At 43.3% G+C, this 22395-nt stretch overlaps 2 protein-coding genes across 2 annotated transcripts in view; both read left to right on the top strand.

Moving 5' to 3' along the window:
- The window catches only part of col4a3 (collagen, type IV, alpha 3), a 40873-nt gene extending 36046 nt beyond the window's left edge, over positions 1-4827 (top strand). The window contains 4 exon segments of the mRNA XM_036131523.1: positions 662-830; positions 1674-1788; positions 2297-2472; positions 4391-4827. Coding sequence (XP_035987416.1) covers positions 662-830; positions 1674-1788; positions 2297-2472; positions 4391-4478 — 548 coding nt within the window. The 3' untranslated portion in view covers positions 4479-4827.
- Positions 4828-12895: 8068 nt separating this feature from the next.
- Positions 12896-14663, top strand: LOC105915677 (somatostatin-2). The gene is made up of 4 exons (XM_012849862.3): positions 12896-12972; positions 13038-13216; positions 14262-14471; positions 14542-14663. The coding sequence occupies exons 2-3, from the start codon at positions 13040-13042 to the stop codon at positions 14457-14459; spliced, it is 375 nt and encodes a 124-aa protein (XP_012705316.1). The 5' UTR covers positions 12896-12972; positions 13038-13039; the 3' UTR covers positions 14460-14471; positions 14542-14663.
- The last annotated feature ends 7732 nt before the right edge of the window (positions 14664-22395 follow it).

Genomic DNA, 22395 nt, shown 5'->3' with positions numbered 1-22395 from the left:
GCATGAGAATAGAAAGTCGGGATGAGGTGAGATAGGGTGGAGATGACAGAACGAGACTGTGAAGCCTGGGTGAACTGAGTAAAACTAGACTGCTGGGTATGAAGAGGTCTGGCTCTGCTTCCAAACCTGAGCTAACATATAAACTTCACTAGTCTGTGCATGACAGCTAGAAAGTATGAATAAATTAGTTACCATCAGTCCCCCTCGCCATCTCTGATCACACCTCACTGGTTCAGCACCGACCAGCACACAGCCGTTACCTTCGTTATCTTTGTTATCAGAGGCAGGAACACACGTGATGGGGGGAAATCCTCCTCACCGAGGCTGAAAGAGAACCAGAAAAGCTGAGAGCCGACGAGATCACTGTTTTCAGGGTCTAACTAGCATCACAAAAAGCACAGACTGATTACTGTAACGCATTATTCTTCATGCAATCATCTAAATAAAGTTCATTTTAACAGCCTCAGGATCAGACTCACTATGGAATGAAAGATTATTTTAGCTCCATTTAACGAGACGTTCAACACTGAGAGCTGTTTGCTGCAAACTGAGTTACCAACCAGTCTGACACTTCATTTGTCTCTAAATCCCAGTGTTACAGATTTCTAATCAAGGCAGGTACATTTCTCAGGCCCAGATTGTCTCCTCGGTCTTCCTGCAGGTACCGTAGGAAGCTGTCTCCCACGTTTCAGCACCTTACCCTTCCTGATCTGTGAGACCGGGGAAGAATGTAGGTACGCTGAACGAAACGACTATTCCTACTGGCTTTCCAGCGTCATGGACCCTCAGCCAATCGCAGATGAGGAGGCGCTCAGGTCTAAAATCAGCAGGTAACAAACACAAACGCTGAACATTTAACAACTTCTTCAGTTATTCAGGACTAATTATTAAAAACTTCATTAAGCAAATGTGCAAAAACCCCACAGACACCATAACAAGGTTGTGCAAAAAGGAATCATGGAAGAAAAATAAAATAAGAAACATTTTCAAGATGACCCAAAGGGAACATTGAACAGTTTTAGACAGAAAAAAGGCGTAAAATATTTACAAAAATGCCAGTTAGACGTAATCCATGGACCTGAGCTTCTGTCCGGTTGTTTTTGTCACGGTGCCGTTCTGGATCAGTTTTCAGAGTCACTTTCAGCCTTTAGCAGGAACCTAGTGATTGACTTTGTTCTTATAATAGAGCGCTAGTTGTTTCCTCTTCACATAAATAACAGCTTCATCATATAGGAGCTCGATGTTTCCATCACACAACCTGCCTTCAGATCTAAGCTAATTATCCTTTTCAGAAAATCTTTTCATTTACCAAGCTCTGTCATGAAGTAAACACCAAATGATGATTATTTCCTGATTTAAGCCAAGATCTAGGGCTGGGCAATATATTGAGATTTTAAAAATATCGCGATTTTCTTTTAACAAGAGATATAAGATGAGACTGTATTGTTTTCCATATTCCAGTAGTTTTTTTTTTCATGTTTATCATATTTATCCACAGCTGTTTGTAAAACTATGCGCCTGTGAGGCATTTGGTATAAAGCTTTGATTCAGAGATGAATTTTTATAATTACTTTAAGGAAAGAAAAACACATTAAGATAAATATTGTATATCGTCATTCAGCCTAAAAATATTGGGACCTACCCAGATCTACCACGTGGTTTATGGGTTTCAGGTGTTCTGTGTGTGAGGCCCAAGCCAACGTGATCGCTGTCCACAGTCAGACCATGGAGATCCCTACCTGCCCCGCCAGCTGGCAGTCTCTCTGGAAAGGATATTCCTTCGTTATGGTCTGTTTTTTTATTTTCTATGCCAGAACAACAGTTTATAGCAGAGGTTGCCACGGCTAGTCCTCAAGCGCTACTATCCTGATACTAGATGCATTCATTCACCAAACAACCTGAATCAAAAGGTTGAATTCCCTCATCAGAAGTCGTTCAGCTCTGCAGAACACCTGATGCATCAACGCTGGAGCACGATGCATCTAAAGCAGAGGTCCAGTCCTCGACAGACGGTGTCCTGCAACTCTTAGATGTCTCCCCTCCCCCACACGCCTGAATCAAATGGCTAAACTGCTCCCTAACATGCAGGCAGGCGCTACAGAGCTCTGCTGATGAGCCCATGTTGGAGTCAGGTGTGTTGAAGCAGAGAGGCGTCTAAAAGTGGCAGGACGCCGGCCCTTTAAGGACTGGAGTTGTAGGAAAGTAGGAAATTAGCTGTGAAGGACTGGCGTTAGGCCCCCTGCTCAGACATGAAGGCCCTTATGTGACTTCTGCTCTGGATGCTTTCTGTCCTCAGGAAACGGGTTTAGGGGCCGAGGGCTCGGGTCAGCCTCTGGTTTCACCCGGATCCTGTCTGGAAAACTTCCACAGTATGCCCTTCATCGAGTGTAACGGAAACCCAGGAACCTGCAAGTATGACAGCGGCCACTACAGCTACTGGCTGGCTGCTCTCAACAAGATCAACATGTTTGGGTAAAGAACACACCTTCATTAGTCTGCAGAAAACCTGCAAGCTTCTGCATCACTCACTGTTCAGTACAGATGTGCAGTACAGATGTGCACCGCAGACCATGTCCTCAGTGTTCTCAGGTAGTGAGACCGTGTTATCGTCATCATATTTATCATCCACACGCTGGTGTCAGGGTTAGCATCGCTTGAGTTACACACAGAGACGGGGACTCGGGTCACATGACTTGGACTCGGTCATTGATTTTGTGACTTTAGACTTGAAAAAGTTTTCAGAAACTTGTGACTTGGACCTTAACACCAATGACTCGAGACTTGAATTGGACTTGAACCTGTTTGCTTGAAAAGGTTTGATATTTTAGCCGAAATCTAAAGCTTCAGACATCTGTCATTTAAAAAGTGCGCACCAATAATTAATTTCACTCAGTCTCTCTCTTTCCTCGCTCTGTGGGTATGTGTGCACGAGCTGCAGCACAGTCAGTCAAATTAACCAGATTTTTAAAAGAAAGGAAAAGAACAAAGCTAAGGGATAAAATGAGTAATTTTGATTGGGTCTGAATATGAAGTTCTGCTGCTGCATTTTTCACTGAATATTCTGGAAGAATATAGTTCAAAGGACTGTTCTAGAAGCCAGGTTTCATTTTACTGTTTTGTAAGGTCAGTTTAATCACGTTCTGAGATAAATACTGATTTAAAAAGAACACACGCTCTATTATTTACATTTAACATGAATTTCAACATTGCTAAAGACTCAAAACAACTTAAAATTATAAGCTTCAGACTTGAGACTTGACTCGGACTTGAGGATAAAGACTTGAGACTTACTTCGACTTACAAAACAGAAACTTGGTGCCACCTTTGGTTACATAACACCCTAAACTTGCTGTAAAGGTTAAACCAGGGGTTCCTAAACTGTTCAGCCTTTTGATGGGGAGGGGGTCTTCTCCTGTTTTAAATTAAGAATGTTGAGCATCTTGTAAAGTTATACTTTAGTATCAGTTTCATGAATAAGGGAATACTAAATCTTTTTTGCAAATCAGTATCAGTTTAGTATCGGTATCAGGACTTTGAAATTGTGCAACAATCTGTGACTTAACTCCTTATTCTCATATTATTAATTCAAGTAAATTTTATTTATATAGCACCTATTCATTAAGCATGTCATCTTAAGTCACTTTACAAAGTCAAATTCAATCAGATTATACAGATTTGTCAAGATTTCCTATGTAAAGAAACCAGTTGATGGCATTAAAGTCCCAACAAGCAGCATTATTATGACTGTTTTTCATGTATTTTTCTTTATTCTTTAATATTCTACACCTAATAATAAAACTTAATTGTAATTTCCACACAAAAAATGCATTGCAGCCATTGTTGATTGAAGAAAACAAAGTATTGGCCACAGAGGGATTTTAGATCCTGTCTGACCTGGGAATGTGTTCATGTCTCCCAGGATGATCCGCAGAGAGTCGCTACGAAAAGAGAAGTCTGGGTTTTTCTTCTGATCTCGCATAAGCAGCTGAAGACAGATATTATAGGAGTTAGAACAGCTATAAATATCCAGTCATCACACCAATAAAACCCTATAAATAAATGGAGGTAATACAAATTATTTTAAATCAATATAAAGCCTGAAACAATGAGAAATTAGGAATAAACAAATAATAAAGACTGTAGATCAGCTAAAAGCCTTTGAGCTGCTTCGTGCTCAAACACAACAAAGCAAATGTGACCCAGAAAGTTGCAGAAACTCTAGTTACTCTGGGGAAGTTTTAAATAACCTTGTTTATGTCAATTTAAAATGAATCGTTGACCAAATGAATATGTACCAGCAGTGACACTCTGTGACCAGCAGATGGCAGCGTTCTCTGCTGCAGCAGCCCTGGTTCTGATGAAATCTCTCTCTGTCTTTGTTGTTCTGCAGAAAACCAAGAAGCTGGAACCTGCCGGGGAACAGCTCACAGCACAGGATCAGTCGCTGTCGGGTCTGCATGAAGGCGCTGAGTAGATGAGATCTAACCGCAGCTGCTAACTCTGCTTTGGTGCGCTCACATCGGCTCTGAGGAAGCGCCGTACAATCTTAGAAGATCTAACAGCAGACCTCAGTCCTGCAGACCTCAGTCTTCTGACACAATCAGGAATGAACAGAGCAGAATCTGGACCGCTGGTTCTGACCTGCAGCCACTTCCAGGCTGCCGCCTTCTTATTGGTTTTTATGTGAAAAATTCAGCAGGTATTGTGGAGAAGCCTCTGGCGTCGTGCTAAAGCGTTTGTCCCCTTTTGTTTTTGTCACATTTCCATGTTTCACATTATGAAATAAATTCTAATCTCAAAATTAACCTGAGCAAATATGAAAGAAAAGCTCTGATGGAATCCTTGTATTTATTTGGGGGAGGTGCCGTCCCAGCCGTCATGGCGCCATCAGAGGAAGCTGCCCTGGTTGTTCCAGCAGAAACATCTGAGGGCAGCAGGAGTCTTCAGCATCTCATTCTGCTTTGCTGAGCTCTTTTAATCCCAGCATGACGGCCTTTATGGTCCACCTCTCCTCCTTATTATTGGATCATGACCTCTGACTATAACTGAGCTTTAGATGTTGTTCTGGGTTCTTCATTGATGAACTCCTGTTCTCCAGCTGTAAATAATGGTTCTCTAGAACCTCAAAGCCTTAGAAACAGCTTTGTAAGCCTTTCCAGGCTGATGGATGTCAGAGACTTTGCTTCTCGTCTGTTCTTGAGCTTCTTTAGATCAAATGTGGCGTATTTGAGATCTTTTAGCCTACTTCATGTTGTCTGACAGGTTCTATTTAAGTGACTTCCTGAGTGTGAGATTAATCAGGCCTGGACAAAGAGCTGAACTCAGCTTATTAGAAGCTTATTGGAAATCTGTTTTAGTCACAGGTAACAAAAGTAATTTCCCTCTGGGATTATTAAAGTATGTCTCATTCTGAGGTAAATCCTCGTTAAAGGGCCTATGTCACGCAAAATCAAATCAATTTTTGAGCGTTTGACTGTTGTGACTGTATTCTTTCACCAAAATCAGACCCAAAGTGGTGCTTTGCATGCATGTCTGAGTAATCCTGAGCAGCAGCCATTCCCAGTCCTGGAGAACGAGCGGCCATGACCGGGTCTAGAGCTCCTGTCCAGTAAACAGCACCAGCGAGTCTCTTATGTCCTCTATGTCATCATTTCTGCTCAGATCTGAGACCAAATGGCTCTTTTAGCTCCTGATCTGCACAGCGACAGCAGCTGCTCTGTTTTAATACCATGCTGCAGTGGCTCTGTGGCGCCCCCACATGGGCAGAGGCGGTACAGCAGTAAAAACTGGAAAAATTGTTCCAGAATACATCTAATATGTCATAAGAAATAATACTCCTTTACGATAGATAGATTTTTATGACTATAGTTGATTTTGGAAGGCTTAAAAGTGTGATATAGAGCATTTAACAGGAGGAGAGCATCTGATTTATTCTGATAACACTCTAACTCTTAGCTGAGGTCATGGGCTGCCATGACTAAATCTGCTCACATATAAAATGGAGAAGTATTACATTCATCAACATAATTCAGTGAATACTTCCCTTTTTGCTGGAAAAACATCTGATATGACCAACAGTTTTCACTGGCAAACCCGTTTCACCAAAGTGCTGTAGTCACGCTCACATCTGATTGGCTGAGAGGACAGGAAGCCTGAAAAACGTGGTCTGCAGTTGGACAACATGGACTGTGCTGTGGGACACGTGGACTCATCAGCTTTGCTTACTTTTTATTGCTTTATTATTTTGCCGCTATCATAACAACAGTCATAGTGACTGTAAGAAACAAAAAAACAAAACTGTTGATGCTAAATTATACCCATAAATGTATCTCAACCAGAACTTTTCAGACCAAAAGGGTTGTTTTGTTCTTTGTATTTGCATATTTTGTGTTTTAAGCAGAAACAGACCCGTGGAGACCACACATTTAAATATTTATAAACTTACCTAAGCATAAAAACAGTAGATGTGACATTTTGTTTTTTTCCAGTCGAAGTTGACCTTTTTGTAAATCTGTCTTGCGATGTTTTAAAAGCACTAATCCCTACAGGAAGGTGAGAACTTCTTTAAACATTGGCGACCTGACCATATGGTTCTCTGCAGGTCCAGAATGCTCCACAAGCCTGGATGGACGGCTCAGCTTCTGCTTTAGGTCTCTGCTAAAGTTCTCTTTAGTTTGGTTCTTGTTTTTTTTACTCTCTTATCCTCCTGATCCCGTTCAGGAGTCATGAATCCTGTTCTTTGTCTCTAATTTGCTGCAGTGCTGTTTATGTCCCTCTACTTTTCTTACATTTTCTCTGCGTTTTGTTCTCCATGTCGGTCCATCCTCTGCTGAACGTGTTTGATCGTCCAGCCTTCTTAGTTTCCAGGGCCGTTTGGTTCCATTTTGACACCCTAGGTGAGACGGACGCACCCCCCCCCCCCCCCCCCACATATTTATATAGCACCAAACAACTAAAAGCTGGACGTACAGAGACACGCGGGAAAGACTGAATGAGCATCATGTCAGGCCGTAGCTACCCAGCGGCGTGTGCGAGGGTCAAAGCCTAGTTATACTCACAGGTTGAGGTGTTGCTCAGGTCTGCATGGATCCATGGAGGCGCTGTACGCTGATGTAGGAGTAGTTTCCTCCAGAAACACATAAACCATCATCATCATCATCATCAAACACCCGTAAACAATCATGAAGTCCCAGTGTGCTTTGGGTGACCGTGGCGCAAGAGTCAGAGAGGTCGTCCTGGCAAGTTGGCGGTTCAATCCCCCGCTCTGATCGTCTCTGTTGTTGTGTCCTTGGGCAAGACACTTCATCCACTTCACCTGCTGGCGGTGGTCAGAGGGTCCCATGTCTGGCAGCCTCGCCTCTGTCAGTCTGGCCCAGGGCAGCTGTGGCTACTGACGTAGCTCACCACCGTCAGGGTGTGACTGTGTGGGAGTAAAGCGCTTTGGTGTCAGACTTGATAAAGCGATGTACAAGTCTGAGTTAATCACCGTTCATACATCCACACAAAAACAGCTCAAACCCAGAGAGAAAACTACATTATTGCCTTGAAGTAGGAAGGTTCTGGGTTCCAGCTTGTGCATGCATGATGGACGGATGGATGGATGGATGGATGGATGGATGGATGGATGGATGGATGGATGGATGGATTGATGATGGATGGATGATGGATGGATGGATGGACGGATGGGTGGATGGATGATGATGGATGGATGATGGATGGATGGACGGATGATGGATGGATTGATGGATGGATGATGATGGATGGATGGATGGATGATGGATGGATGGATGGACGGATGGATGGATGGATGGAGGATGGATGGACGGATGGATGGATGGATGGATGGATGATGGATGGATGGATGATGGATGGATGGATGATGGATGGATGGATGGATGATGGGTGATGGATGGATGGATGGATGATGGATGGATGGATGGATGATGGGTGATGGATGGATGGATGGATGGATGATGGATGGATGATGGATGGATGGATGGATGGATGGATGATGGATGGATGATGGATGGATGATGGGTGATGGATGATGGATGGATGGATGATGGATGGATGGATGGATGGATGATGGGTGATGGATGGATGGATGGATGGATGGATGGATGATGGATGGATGGATGGATGATGGGTGATGGATGGATGGATGGATGGATGGATGGATGGATGGATGATGGATGGATGGATGGATGATGGGTGATGGATGGATGGATGATGGATGGATGATGGATGGATGGATGGATGGATGGATGGATGAATGGATGGACACATGGACACTCTTCAGAGGCAAAACTTATCAGTTTTCAGTGTAAATGAAAGGACTTGATAAATAACCAGATCAGCAGCACTTCTGCATATAGAAAGCTGGTGTGTCTGTTCTCTTTTTTACCTTCAGGTTCGCAGTTTGTAAAATACTAGAATTATATTTCAGTTTGACCCATGGTGGTCTTTAATGTTAATGTCGTCGCTCTTCAGTTTTTCTGGACTTTCAGCAAAAAAAAAAACGTTCTCTTTTCTCATTTTTAATCCGATCGTGAAAATATTTGCATGTAAAGATAGCAAATGTCCTCCAGCAGCCTAAGCCTATAGCAGCATAACTATAGAGGTAGCTCAGGGTAACATGAGCCACTCTGACTATAAGCTTTGTCACAAAGGAAAGTTTTAAGATTAGTCTTAAAAGTAGACGGGGTGTCTGCCTCACGGACCAAAACTGGGAGTTGGTTCTACAGGAGAGGAGCCTGAGAGCTAAAGGATCTGCCTCCCATTCTACTTTTAGAGACTCTAGGAACCACCAGCAGACCTGCAGTCTGAGAGCGAAGTGCTCTGTTAGGAACATACGGGGTAATCAGAGCTCTGATATATGATGGAGCTTGATTATTAAGGTTAGTCTGGAAGTAATAAATGCATGGACTAGTTTTTCAGCATCACTCCTGGACAGAATGTTTCTAATTATGCCGATATTCCCTTCTCAAATGTGACACTGAGGGTCTTTTTTGGTAGTTTTGGAAGATGTCTCAGGGTGAATAGATGTAGGAATAAAGAGCATTTAGAAACCTGACAGACTATTTCTCTGATCCTCCTCAGAGAAAGAACAAAGTTTCTGCTCTGCACAGAAACAGCTTCGTGACCGTCTGGATGTCAACGAGTCGTTCTTCTCCTTTCTTGACGTGGGCGATTTAAAGCAAATTAAACTTAGGAGGGTTTTTTTTTTATAATAATAATCTGCATGTTGGAGAGTAGACCGAGTGACTCAGAGCCAAGAAAACAACTGTATGCATCACAGCGAGGAGGAGTGATGTCATCGCTCCCCCATCAAGTCCCTGTGTGTGTGTGTGTGTGTGTGTGTGTGTCCTTAGTGACGGCGCTCGCTGCTAATGTGTCTCCACAGCAACCACCTGCTGTTAATGTGCTGTTTATTAGTGGCGCTGATGATGAAGACGCTGAAGATGGAAATGTTTGAACCGATTCCTGCCAGAGATCATAAAGCCGCTGAGGAAAGCCATCAAACCCGTCGACCATGGATGTGGAGGAGCTTTTCATCCCTGACGATACAATAAAGGATCAGATCTGTCATGTTTTAAAATAAAAACATCCTGCAGTCGTCCGTTTTTCTCTGCATAGGAACCCAGAAAGAAAACGCTGACATTTACTAAATAAAACAGGTTTTGTTTTAAAGGAGCTCCTTCAGGATCTGGAGACCAGGTTAATCTAAAACCTGCAGAACCAGAAAGTTTATCTAATTTTTAAAATAATTTATAAATGTAATAAATCCTTTTAATATGGAATAAATCTCAGCTGAAATATCCCTCTGGGTCAATCCAATTTATCCAGGTATATATTTAAAACCTTCAGGTATAATTATGTGTATTAACGCAAACACCAGCTTTGTTCTGTGTTTTTCTAAGGCAGAACTTTGCAGGAGAAAAGCTAAAACATGACATGTCGCTTTCATCTAGAACCAAAGATTACTAACTGCGGCACTCTATATTGTAATGTTATTTTATTTCAGTGGCAATCTCATTACACTGTCGTCATTTTGTATGCAGTCTCTGCATACAAAATGACGACAGTGTGTCTAAGTCTAAAATGTGCTGGTTGTGCTCATGCCAGCCAGCAGGGGGCACCAGTGGTGGAGGGCTGTTGTAATCGGGCAGAAACCAGAGCGCCTGACAGTCGATGAGAGCAGAGAAGGTCAGCAGGACTGATGGTGTTGGGTGGGTGAGACGTGGGTTAGCATGAGGCCGGGTACCACAGGAAGACGCTAGATAGGTCATCGTTGTTTTCTCTGGGGTCAACATTTTTAATAAAACGTGTGACATGCTTCCATGACCACCCTGTCACAAACTGCAGACAAGCATCTTAATGCTTTCCTTCAGTAGTTGTTGGGTTTTTTTCTTGGTAAATTTCCATAAAGGCTAAAGTTGGGGCTGGCACATATGAAATACAACAGTTTCCAACAATTGTGTGAATAAAATGATTCATTTAAAACGCCTCATTTCAGGCAGAAATCATTAAACTTACAAGATATACATTTAATTAGATTTTAGATCATTGTTAAACAAAACCAGCTCCAATTAATAGATGCGTTCAGCTAAATGTCGTGAGTGGAAGGAGACCCAAAGGCCAGCAGGATGTAGGCGGAGGATGGTGTTAAACTGGTTCAGGAAGGAGATAAGGGAACAAACGAGGAACATGAGGAACCAGTGATGTTCTCTCACTTCAGACACCAGCGCTGTTGGAAAGCGTGATGTTCTGCCTGCGTTCTGGTTTCCTTCAGACCCAACCGGCTGGTAAGTTTAGAGTCATGGACGCAGCTTTGAAGCCTAAATCACATCCCAGGTCTCCTGGAGCAAAATCCTCCAGCTGGACGTCTTAAACGGTGTCTTGGTCCGGTTTCCTGAGAACGAATGGACGGAGGAACTGAGGACTGGGTTCAGTCACCACAGGCTGATCCAGACTCTGTGAATCTCCTCAGGATCTGCTCAGAAGGGGGATTCCAGGTGTTTATTACCTCCAGGTGTGCGTAAGCATGGTCTCCTCCTGCACCCGGATCAGGAGCTCCACAGGATTCTGGGGAGCGGAAGCAGAAGCCTTCATGGTCCAGCTGCGGCAGAAACGATCGGTATGAGGCCGGACATCAGACACCTTCAGGAGAAGAGTCTGCTGGTCAGATGGAGAGGTGAAGGTGAGGCTCTAAGCCTGCTGCTTGGTGTGATGACTGTATATTTATAGCTGTTCTAACTCTTATAATATCTGTCTTCAGCTGCTTATGTGAGATCAGAAGGAAAACCCAGACTTCTCTTTTCGTACGTGTCGCTAACATCAACACCAGCTGAGTTCATGTTTCCTCTCAGCCGCTCAGGTTTACCTGACAGGAAATAGAAATCACAATAAAAATGTTTGATGACGGATTTCTTCCTATAATCCTCTGCTTATGTCCTGCTTCTCATTATTTTAGAGATGATCTGTGCCGAGTAATGGATGTTTCCTGGCAACAGATTGATAATTGGCTGCTTCATGGCCTCGTCCTGAGTCATGCTTCTCCTGCTCATCTGTCTTCACAGAGATGTTCTCCTGCCTGAAGGCAAGTTCCTGCTGCTCTCTGCTCCTCGTCCTCTGACCCATCCCATCTGTCCGTCCACCTCTGAAGGCAAGGCAGCTTTGTCTGAGCCGCACATGAACACAACACGGGGAAAGAAAACCCTCAGAGGAAAGTACATTACAGTGGAATAAGTTGGACTGAAGGCAGCCAACAGCGTCTCAAAGCTGATAGTGATGAAAGTTTTCTCCCTTCCAGCTCATCTCTGTGGTCTCCATGACAGAATCACTGGAGTCTCAATGGTGAATGATGAACCTTTGGGGATGAGATGAAAAATGAAGAAATGTGTTTCCTGAGCCTGAAAGCCTGAACTCTGGTGGACCTTCAGAAGGCCTGATGAAGTCTGGACGCCATGGACTGGAATCCATGTTCCACTCTGATGTTCTGCTGGAGATCCTGAGAACACCAAACTGTAGAAAAACCTTTCTGAACACCAGCAGCTTTTATTCTGAAGACCCAGTTTGAAGCTCTAATGTTACTGCATCTTCAATAGAAAGCGAGACAAACTCAGTGTCTGCAGGTTTTGAACTTTAGGACCTTTCTGGATCTAAGAGGCCTTCATTACGCCGCCTGCAGTCCATCTTACGTCCTCCGACTCCAAAATTCACAACTTTACGCTTTTATTCTGTCGACTGGAGGTTTTATGGGTTTCAGCTGATTTTCTTTTCTGCTAAAACCACGATGAATCTGTCAGGTTGGTGATGCGTTTGGAACGAAGCAGACGGGTATTTCCTGATCCATCCATCAGAAGCTCAGTAAATGTTCTTTAGGCTGGGCGGATGTGCTGTGCAGTAATCACCCAGGTTGGGCTGATGGATGGTGGCTCCACTGGTGCGTCGGCGGGATTCCCTGATGTCACATCCACAGCGCTTCCCTGCAGCAGAACGTTTTAAAGCAGCATAAAGTCATTTTGGATGTTATTGAAGTGTTTGTTCTGACTAACTGTGGAGTGGGCGCCTCTCTGCTGCTGCCGCTTTGTTTAATGGAGATATCAGTGAGTGCTAATGAAGTCTGCTAATCCTCTGAACGCTCCGTTAATTCCCCCCCTCTTCAGCCGACATTGTGCCGTTGTCTTTGTCGGAGATGAGCGCTGCCGCCGCTGATAGCTTTATTGTTTTATTGTTCTGACTCCATTTAAAGTCAATGAGGACTAATGGACTTCTGTTTAACTTGGAGCTCAGAGTTCCTTCATCACCATGCAGCCCACCAGCTGCCAATCAACCGTTCAGTCATGTGACCCGCAGGAGGGGGAGAGTTAGGCCTCATAAGAGCAGCAGTCGCAGGACCAGCAGTTCAGAACCAGAGCCAGCACCAGGACCAGCAGGAGACGCCAGAACCAGAACCAGAACCAGAACCAGGTAGGAGCTTCTCCGCCTTACCTCCGTGTCCCGTCGCTGCTCCGCTCATTCTCCCGTCTCTGCAGGTATGCATCACGCACGCTGTCCCGTTATCCTGGTCCTCGCCACGCTGGCCATGTTCAGTCTGGGGGTTTCCTCTCAGGCTGACAGAGACCAGGACCTGTACCAGAACCAGGACCTGGACCTTGAGCTGCGTCACAACCGGCTGTTGCAGCGAGCCCGCAGTGCCGGACTCCTTTCACAGGTAAAACTGCTGACATCACATTTAACTTCCGGTTTTTAAAGGAATCTGACGGGGAGCAGGACCAGAGGGGGCGACTTTATGAGTTAAGTGGGACAAAAAGAGTCCATTTGTAAACTGGAGAAAGGTGTCTGGTATCTGGTTTCAGCTGCTTTAAGCCTGACAGTTTGTACCATCAGCCCTCCCACCAATCAGATTAAACAAACCAGATAACGCTGAGACCTGTGGAGCTCCTGATTGGCTGTTTGTGTTTGAGCTGAGCTTCCTGTCTTTTAGTCCTGACATCTCACAGCGAATTCTCTAGGGACGCATTTGTGTCAGAACGCTTCATTTTGAAATGTTTAACTCAGATTTAGACTTTGTTCGTTGTTTTGATGAGTAGGAAAACTTTACAGAACCGAGACCTGAACCCTGAGGAACTCCTTTAATTACGTTTCTGGTATTTGAACCTACTCAAAGCAGACAGATTTGCTCTATATTATTAAGATTAGATAATAAAACATTATAAAGTAGAAAATTATAAAATTTCTTTACATTTTAAGGATATACTTCTTCAATCCAACATGCATAAATGCTCATGTCATCTATATAAGTTGATATATTTAGGTTTTAGCTGTTTTTCCGATGCATGTTTTTTAATGTTTCAAATATTTCTGTTTCTGGTGCATGATCTCCAGGATCCAGATGTTCTCCTCCCCAATGTCTGCTCAGTAAAACTTCAAATAAAATGAGCATCAGTAATACAATCAGTAAAACGTTTGGTGCAACATATCAAATGTATGTCTGTAATGTTCTGGTCCAGTTGGTTGGACTCCCACTGACCTTGAAACCAACATTAATCTAGTTTCTTATGGAAACGAGATGCTAAAGATGCTGTGATGGAGGAGGAAAGGAAGAGTGACTGTAGCTGACATAACGTCTTCGTTACTAAATCTGTGCCGGTCTGGTTTCCATCTTCTGCACCGTTTAAACAACAGTCTGCTCAGACGGGTTCTAATCTCTGCCATAAAGGTTCTGTGCTGTAATTCTTTTGGTTCTGGTTCTTTAGGAGTGGTCCAAACGGGCCGTGGAGGACATGCTGGCTCAGATGTCGAGGGCGGATGTCGATGCCCAGCAGGATCAGCCGGAAGGGGTTTCCAGAGTAACAGGCTCGAGACTGAACCTGGAACGGTCCGTCGACAACACCGCCCGCGAACGCAAAGAAGGCTGCAAGAACTTCTACTGGAAAGGCCTCACTTCCTGTTAGAGGAGGAACCAGGTAGCTGACTTCCTGTTAAATCCCCGCCAACATCCTGACGGTGCATATTTCTAACCCGTTTCTGTTCCAGCTGAGGCCTCATCTCCCTGGCACCAAACTACCAATCACCTGCAGGGGCGACTGAATGGACCAATCAGCCGTCTTACCCCAGTAATTGTTGTAATTGTCCAATAAAGAAAGAAATGAATCAGTCTGGTGGCTCCGCTTCCTTTGATCTGAACAAAAACTGACTCAGATTACTGACTGTAGATCTGAAAAAAACAGATCAGGGTTAAACAGAGACGGCTGCTGCAGCTCCAGCAGCACCGGCAGCACCGGCAGCACCGGCAGCACCGGCAGCAGCGGCAGGAGCAGCAGCAGCAGCACTGGTGGCAGCGGCACCGGCAGCAGCGCTGGGCATGCTGGGAGTGTTTGTGTGGAAACAGCAGCAGGTTGTCCTGTTTGAATAGAAAGACGTCTTATTAACATTTAATGAAGAACAGAGAGGAAGAGCAAACACTGAGAGAGAGAGCTCAGTGCAAACACCTGAAGATCTGCAAACACTCAGACCTCTAAAGTGGTGGGGGGGGGGGGGAGGCTGTGAATACATTCAGCCACCAAAGAACACGATGCAAAAACTAGTAAAGTAAGGATTATGATGTAAAGTAAGGACTTTTCTTCCAGGCTGGGGTTCAGGACTAAGGTGTCTGTTAGGTTTTGGTTGGAGTCAGGTTTATACCGGTAAGGGTTAGCAGGCCCGTATTAAGACACTATACCTCAAAGCACCCCCCCCTTCCCCCCCTTACCCGTGCTGTCCTCCGGTCAAAAACATCAGACATAATCAAGGGCATTTCTGTAATGTAATTTACTATTTACTAACTTACACAACTACATGTAGGCATATGAGCAGTGAGCAATATTTAAATATCTCATTTTAAAATGTTGAAATGAAAAAAATCTTGATTTATTTATCATTTACTATTATTGTGACATCAGTGTTCACAAAACGAATAATGCATGGTCTTTCAACAATTTCAAGTAAATAATATAACAATTTATGAAAAATATATTTTTAAAGCATGTGTCATGTGGTGCCCCCCCCCCAACCCCCCATGGTTGGTGCCCCTGGGCACTGGCCCACTGAGCCTTATGGGTAATCCGGCCCTGGGGTTAGGCCGTAGCAAGGCTTGACAATAAATGGACGAGGCACGGTCCTCACTTTGTATCTTAAACAAGGAACTGACACTCCTACTTCAGAAAACCGGCAAAGATTCCTCATCCGCTGTTTTCTGACAGTGTAGCTGTTAAGGTTCTGCTGTTCGAGTGACCGGGGAGGAACAGCAGCACCTAAAACATGCAGTACAATCAGAATCAGTGTCACTTTAACTTTATAATGAGCACCAGATTATAAAGCGCTCTAAATATTCTTCCCAGCTGTGTAATATCTCTCCTCCACGTCCACAGCTCTCTATCGTCTCAGTCAGAGTAGCTGGACTACTCTGCCCTGTTTCTAACATAAGGCCAAAATAAACTTATATTAAATTAACTTACTAGGTTTATTATTGCTAGCACGTACTCCAGGCTGCCTTACATGAATACACTTCTAGTTTAGACATTACATTCAGGCAGTCTGGTAGACAGCTCAGGGGTCCTCAGAGACACAGAGTACCGTAATGCTCCTAATATCCATTGAGCGGAGCGGCTTTGTTGCTAACCAAAGTCATACTTAAAGATTTTAACCAATTTTTGAGCCCACTGTACCACATAAAATCAGACAGTAATCATATATAAACTGCACCGGATTATAAAACGCACCGTCAACTTTTGAGAAGAATTTAAGGATTTTAAGTGTCTTATAGTCCGAAAAATGTGGTACTTAATTGTTTCTTTAACAGACACATAAGTTAAACTGAGCTGTTAGTTTGTACAAATGGATTTAAGCTACTAATTTTGGTCACTCTCCTTTATTTTCTATAGCTGTTTGTTTTCTAGACAAAGACCACAGACACTAGGCAGGTGATCCAGTCCAGGGCTTTGCCCTGTGAATATGAACGAGTCAGCAGTTCACTGAGGTCCCTTCAGGTTCAGTTCTGGGATTTCTGCATCACAACACTGGTTCACTTCTTACCTGCAGTGTGGAGGGGGGGGGGCGGCAAGACAATGAAAGTATTGTTTCTCAACCAGTCAAGGCCCTGAGAAAGAAACTGAACATTATCTCCTGTTTACTCCTGTTTTTCAGTGTTTTACAGAGAAGCTGCAGGTGAGTCAGAAGCAGCAGTCGCTAACACACCTGAGCAATGATTTCTAGTCAGAACATCGGCTGTGAGATCGTTTCAGTCGAGAGAAACCCGAGAATTATTTCTACAACCAGAAAATGTTGACGGACTGAGACTCAAAGCTTCTCACGCTTCATTTCTTCATCTTCAATGAGAAAAGAGTTCTTGTTGCTGTTTATTAATTCGAACCCAAACCTCCTCCACATGAGTTCTGTCTGAACCCCCCCCCTCCTCTGTCCTTCAGTTTTTGTGAGTCTGTCACTCTGCAGGAGGACGAGATTGTGCTGAAAATGATGGTTGCTTTCTGTAAACTGACATGACATGAGGCTGCAGGTGTTTTTCTCTCCAAAGCTTTTCATCTCTTTTAAAAAGATCCAATCACATTTAGACATCGAACAAACATGCAGTGAATCAATCTTACAGGAGTCAGAACCAAACAAAGTGTTCCTGACAGACCATGACTGCCGAGTTTGGGACCAGAAAGAATCACTTATTTCATAAAATCTCTGAAACTGTGAAGCTGAAATCCCCAGGAACTTATTTTAATCATCAGTTTCCTTTTTTCTTCTTGAAAGAACTTTTATAATTGTTGGCAAAACACAACACAGACCATACGTTCCCAGAACAGTACCATTTCCAGAAATCATGTTGTTGTTTTTTTATCACCGCTGAGGTTCACAGAGTAACCTGCAAGTTATGAGAATCTAACACAAATGTTCTGGTAACTTACAAGAGGATCTGAAGAGTAGCGTTTAAGTTTAAGGAGTAAGTTGCAGAAAATAACCTCTAGATTCCAGAAAGTCTTCAATAAATTCTGGAAAGTAACCGGTGCAGTACGGAAAGCACCAAGTTACGTGTTGGTAGTTTAACCTCTGATACCCAAAACCTAACCTCTGAGGTCTGAAGGTCACCATGTTATAACATGTGTCCCCAAAAGTACCCTGTAAGTTCCAGAAAAGTAGCCATTAGGTTCTGGTCAGAATCAAGTAAAGTGTTGGGAGAAGAATCTCTAAGATCTCTTAGTACCTAGAAGAAGTTTTTGTACCCAGCCAGGCGTGCTGTATTGAATAACCTGAGTGTAGATCCGCATTTCAGCGAGGCTTTCTTTCATTTTACACTGAAAGCTGTCAGGTTCTGTCTCTAAAAAGTGTTTGGTTCAAAAAGTTGAGGCAGAGAGCAGCTGACTGAAGCAGACTGCTGCAGCGACCGCTCTGGATCTAACCTAGACAAAAGCCCGCCGCATCAGCGTAAATAGCCAACATCTAAACTATAAGAATTATTTTTCCTGTGATCAAAAGGCTGCGGTTTTAGGCTTTAAAGTTTTTCTCGTTGGCAGGAAAGACTTTAAAGTCGGTTCAAAGTAACCTCATGAGACCATCCTGATCTCGCGAGCTTTCAAGGTTTCACTCGCAGATCAGTCTGGCTACTTTCCGTTAAAGAAAATTTGGAGCAGTTCACCAAACGAACGTCCAATCAGCGTTGGCTTTGAGGCGGGTTGAGGTGTGACGCAACGGGAAGCGCGTCAGTTCAGTCTAAAGAACATGGCGGCTTCAGCCGATGAAACTAGCGTTAGCGTGGCTATCGAGCAAGTTTTATCGGAATTACAGAGTATTTCTTTGCTGAGCTAACGAGCCTTTACCTGCAGCAGCAAGAGTAGCTTGGCTTGTGGTTGTGTTTTCGTCGTCGCTCTGTTACGAGTACGTCATATGCTTCGTTGATCTGATTGGTTTATTTGGCCCGTCTATCACCAACATAGGCCAATCAGCTAACCAGTATTTTCGCCCCTTCCCAAAATTACTTCAACGGAAGATTTCCAGATGGATATGCGGAGCAAATCCATCTGGCGGTGTCAGGTAAGGTTCAGAGTGCTTTACACCATGAAAATATAAAATCTGAATTCAATAGGATGCCCATGACAACAGTGGCAGGGACATTGTATTTTATCAAGTGAAAACATCAGTACACATCTAATATGATGGTCAATGTTTCTGTTATTATGGGTCAAAAGCAACTCTGAACAGGTGGGGTTTCAGTCTTGACACATGACAAATGTTCTCAGCTTTACATGTTTGCAGGGATAGCTACTTTAGTAGAACTTTTAAACTTTAACTTTTACACGACAGTGAAATCTAATGAGAAGAATTTTCTATCTATATGTATTCAAACAGCAGCATTTAGAAATAAAATGTTGCTTCAGGAGTTGGCTAGCCCTCCAGTGTTGCCAGTTATTGTGAGAGAAACTAGCAACGAGCTCTATTACCTCTACTTTGTGAACGGTACAGATGAACAAACCCAAAGTTGTTGGTAATATGCAAACGTGGCAACACTGCTGGAAGCCTGGAACACAGTGCTGAGTGTCTCTGGAAGTCACTTCCCTCTGCTATCATTCTTTAATACACGTGAAGTAAATCATGACATTTAAGGTTACTTGTTGTTGTAACATCAATGATGTATATCATGTATTTAATGTGTAATATATTTGACTAGAAAAGCATAAAGATCGGCTTCATCATTGCTGTATAGAAGAAGAAGAAAATGTTTTCCTATTTCTGGTTAAATGTCCCTCAAGGATTGCCATAGGGCGGTAAGCCGCCTGGTGTGTTGTACAGAAATATTGAGCCTTGTAGCGACCCAGAGGCCCAGCTCCGAGTCCTGTCTCCTTCCACCTCATGTGCTGCCGATGAAAAAACCAGAAAGCTTAGTTACAATACTAATTAAAAGGATTAGAGTCACACAGCGGCGCACCGTTTACAAAATCTGTCTCTGTTTTTTAACAATGGGAGCCAATATTGGGCCCTGACCAGACGAGAAGAAAGGTAAGCTGAAAGCAACACTGCTTTTTACAATGTTTTTTTGTGTAGTGGCGACCCTTTAGGTCGCTACAAACTCCACGAGAAATGAGACATTAGTTTTCACTCCTGCAGCAAAGGGTGTAATTTTGAGGTTCTGTACTGATTGGACAGGATTACGTAGATAGGTGTGTTTAGGTTGGAGAAGCAGAAATGTCTCTCACATCTGTGCAACTGCAGTCACGTAGTTAAACTCTGGTCGTCTAAGTGGTCAAACATGGCAATTCCACTGCAGCGTTTACTTTATAAATCATCCAAGCGGGGCAGTCCCGCCCTCAGAGCACCGACTGCGATGTTCGCTGTCTTTCCAAACAGCGGCAGCTTGATGTGGGGCAGACTTCTGTAGCTGAGCGTGTCGTGGTCTATGTGTAGACAGAACTAAAATTAACTTTTTCATGTTCTCCTGACTACGAAAAAAAAACATTGTTCTTGTAGAGTATGTAGTGGCCTTTACTGCTGTAGTCTGTGTGGATGTGTATCGAGAAACTGGAGGTGATGTAAATGGCGAATGAATAACTTGTTGTGAACTTTTGAAACCCAATAAAAGTCCTCTCTTTGCTTTGGACATCATGCAGGAGGACAACAACCCAGATTTCCCCTCATGAGTAAACCTGAAAGAAAAGGTAAACTGAGCTGGGATGGCAAAAACTGACCCATCACATTCTGACCCAGGACGATACCAGATTAAAACTCAGGACCCATTAATCTCGTAAAGATCCAAATTAATCTAGATTCCACCTGTGCAAACACTGTTCCCTGAGATCACTCTGGTTCTGGAGCATTTGGAGCTTATTTCAACCTGATTCTGGTTCTTGACCCGTCTCCTCATCGTTTTCTGTGCGTGGATTCTGGTCAGGATCCCTCTGGATTCAGATGTTCTCTGCAGCCGACGTCAGGTAGCGGTTTCATGTGAGAAGATTCATGGTTTCCCAACAGAAAGGAGCTTCGCAACAAGATAAGAAGCCGTTAAAGCAACAAGAGCGATCCGACACGGACAGAAACATCTGCGGATAAATCTGAGGCCCAGACGAGAAGAAATTAGTTCTGATAAGTAAACAGGAACCGAGCCGGCGGCTGCTGCAGCTGAAAGTGGAAGAAATTGGAAATAATTGAAAACTGATTAAAATGTTATCAGTTGGAGCAGAGAGGTGGTGTGTGTGTGTGTGTGTGTGTGTGTGTGTGTGTGTGTGTGTGTGTGTGTGTGTGTGTGTGTGTTATCTCAGTCTGTCAGGTGGTTCCTCGCTTTGTTTCCACAGTGACAAACTGACAGGTGCCTTCAGCTCCCCGTCAGCCTCTCCTTTCATTATGGGAGCAGGACGACAGGACAGAACAGTTTGGGGAAGAAAAGGAAATAACTCATCAGCAACATCTGTTTCAAAATAATCAGTTTACATCTTCAGTGCTTTCAAGAATCATGCATTTTTATTGTCATTATGTTCTAGTGTTCTGGACTCTCGATTTTATCCTAATTCTCATTACTATGACATCTTGTTATTAAAAAATTGTCTATTAAACATAAGGTCTCTCCCTCCAAAGACTTTGTCAGTTGATTAATTGATTCTCGATAATCAGATTGATTTATTTTATCTTACAGAAACCTGGCTACAAGAGGATTACGTTAGTATAAATGAGTCAACTCCATCCAATTATTTAAATTTCCACATTCCCAGAACAACAGCAGGAGGAGTGGCAACCATCTTTTGATGGGATTTCAACATTCATGTTGACACAGAGCCCTGCGACAGACTGGTGACCTGTCCAGGGTGTACCCTGCCTCTCGCCCGGTGAACGGTGGAGATAGGCACCAGCAACCCCCGCGACCCCATGAGGCATTAAGCGGGTCAGAAAATGGATGGATGGATGGATGGATGTTGACACATAATGTGATAACCTTAGTGTAGCCTTTAAAACTATCATAGATTGAATTGGTTTTGCTCAAAATGTACATAAACCGATGCACTCTTGGCTTCATACTTTAGACCTTGTGCTGACATAAAGTATGGCATTGATTGTGAAGAATTAACAGTATTTCCTCACAACACAATGTTAGGAAATTGGAAAGAAAATGGAGCTCTACACAACAAGAGGAATCCTACCTAATCTGGAAAAACAGTCTACTGTGGTATAAAAAGACCCTTTGCAAAGTTAGAGCAGCATATTTTTCATCATTAATTGAGGAGAATAAAAATAATCCCAGATTTCTCTTCAGTACAGTTGCTATACCTACCCAGAGTCACAGCTCCGTTGATCTATCCATTCCCTTAGCAGTAATGACTTTATGAGATTCTTCATACATAAAATGTATTCGATTAAAAATAAAATAATTGGCATCCTCCCAAACATGATTACCTCGTCCTCAGTGGGTGAGGCAGCATTGGAGGAATCTTTAGAACCTGCGCAGTGTCTGAACTGTTTAAAAGCAGTAGAGCTTTCTGAGCTATCTAAAATTTTAGCTTCATCTAAACCTTCTACCTGTATGTTAGACCCAATCTCAACCAAGTTGTTTAAGGAGGTATTCCCTCTGATCAGTGGTCCTATTTTAGACATGATTAATCTATCCTTAGTAAATGGATATGTACCACAGGCTTTTAAAGCAGCTGTTATTAAACCTTTACTTAAGAAACTGATTGTAGTGTAAAGCGCTTTGGGCTCATCGGACTAGTTAAAACGCTATACAAGTACAAGCCATTTACCATTTATTTTTGACCAAGACATGTCATTTAAATCCCATATTAAACAGGTTTCCAGAGTTTCCTTTTTTCACCTCCGGAATATTGCCAAAATTAGAAACATTCTGTTCAGGAGTGATGCTGAAAAACC

The sequence above is a fragment of the Fundulus heteroclitus genome, unplaced genomic scaffold (assembly GCF_011125445.2).
Source record: "Fundulus heteroclitus isolate FHET01 unplaced genomic scaffold, MU-UCD_Fhet_4.1 scaffold_44, whole genome shotgun sequence".
NCBI lineage: Eukaryota > Metazoa > Chordata > Actinopteri > Cyprinodontiformes > Fundulidae > Fundulus > Fundulus heteroclitus.
The sequence above is the reverse complement of the archived record's forward strand: the minus strand, read 5'-3'. Positions and strand labels throughout refer to the sequence as shown.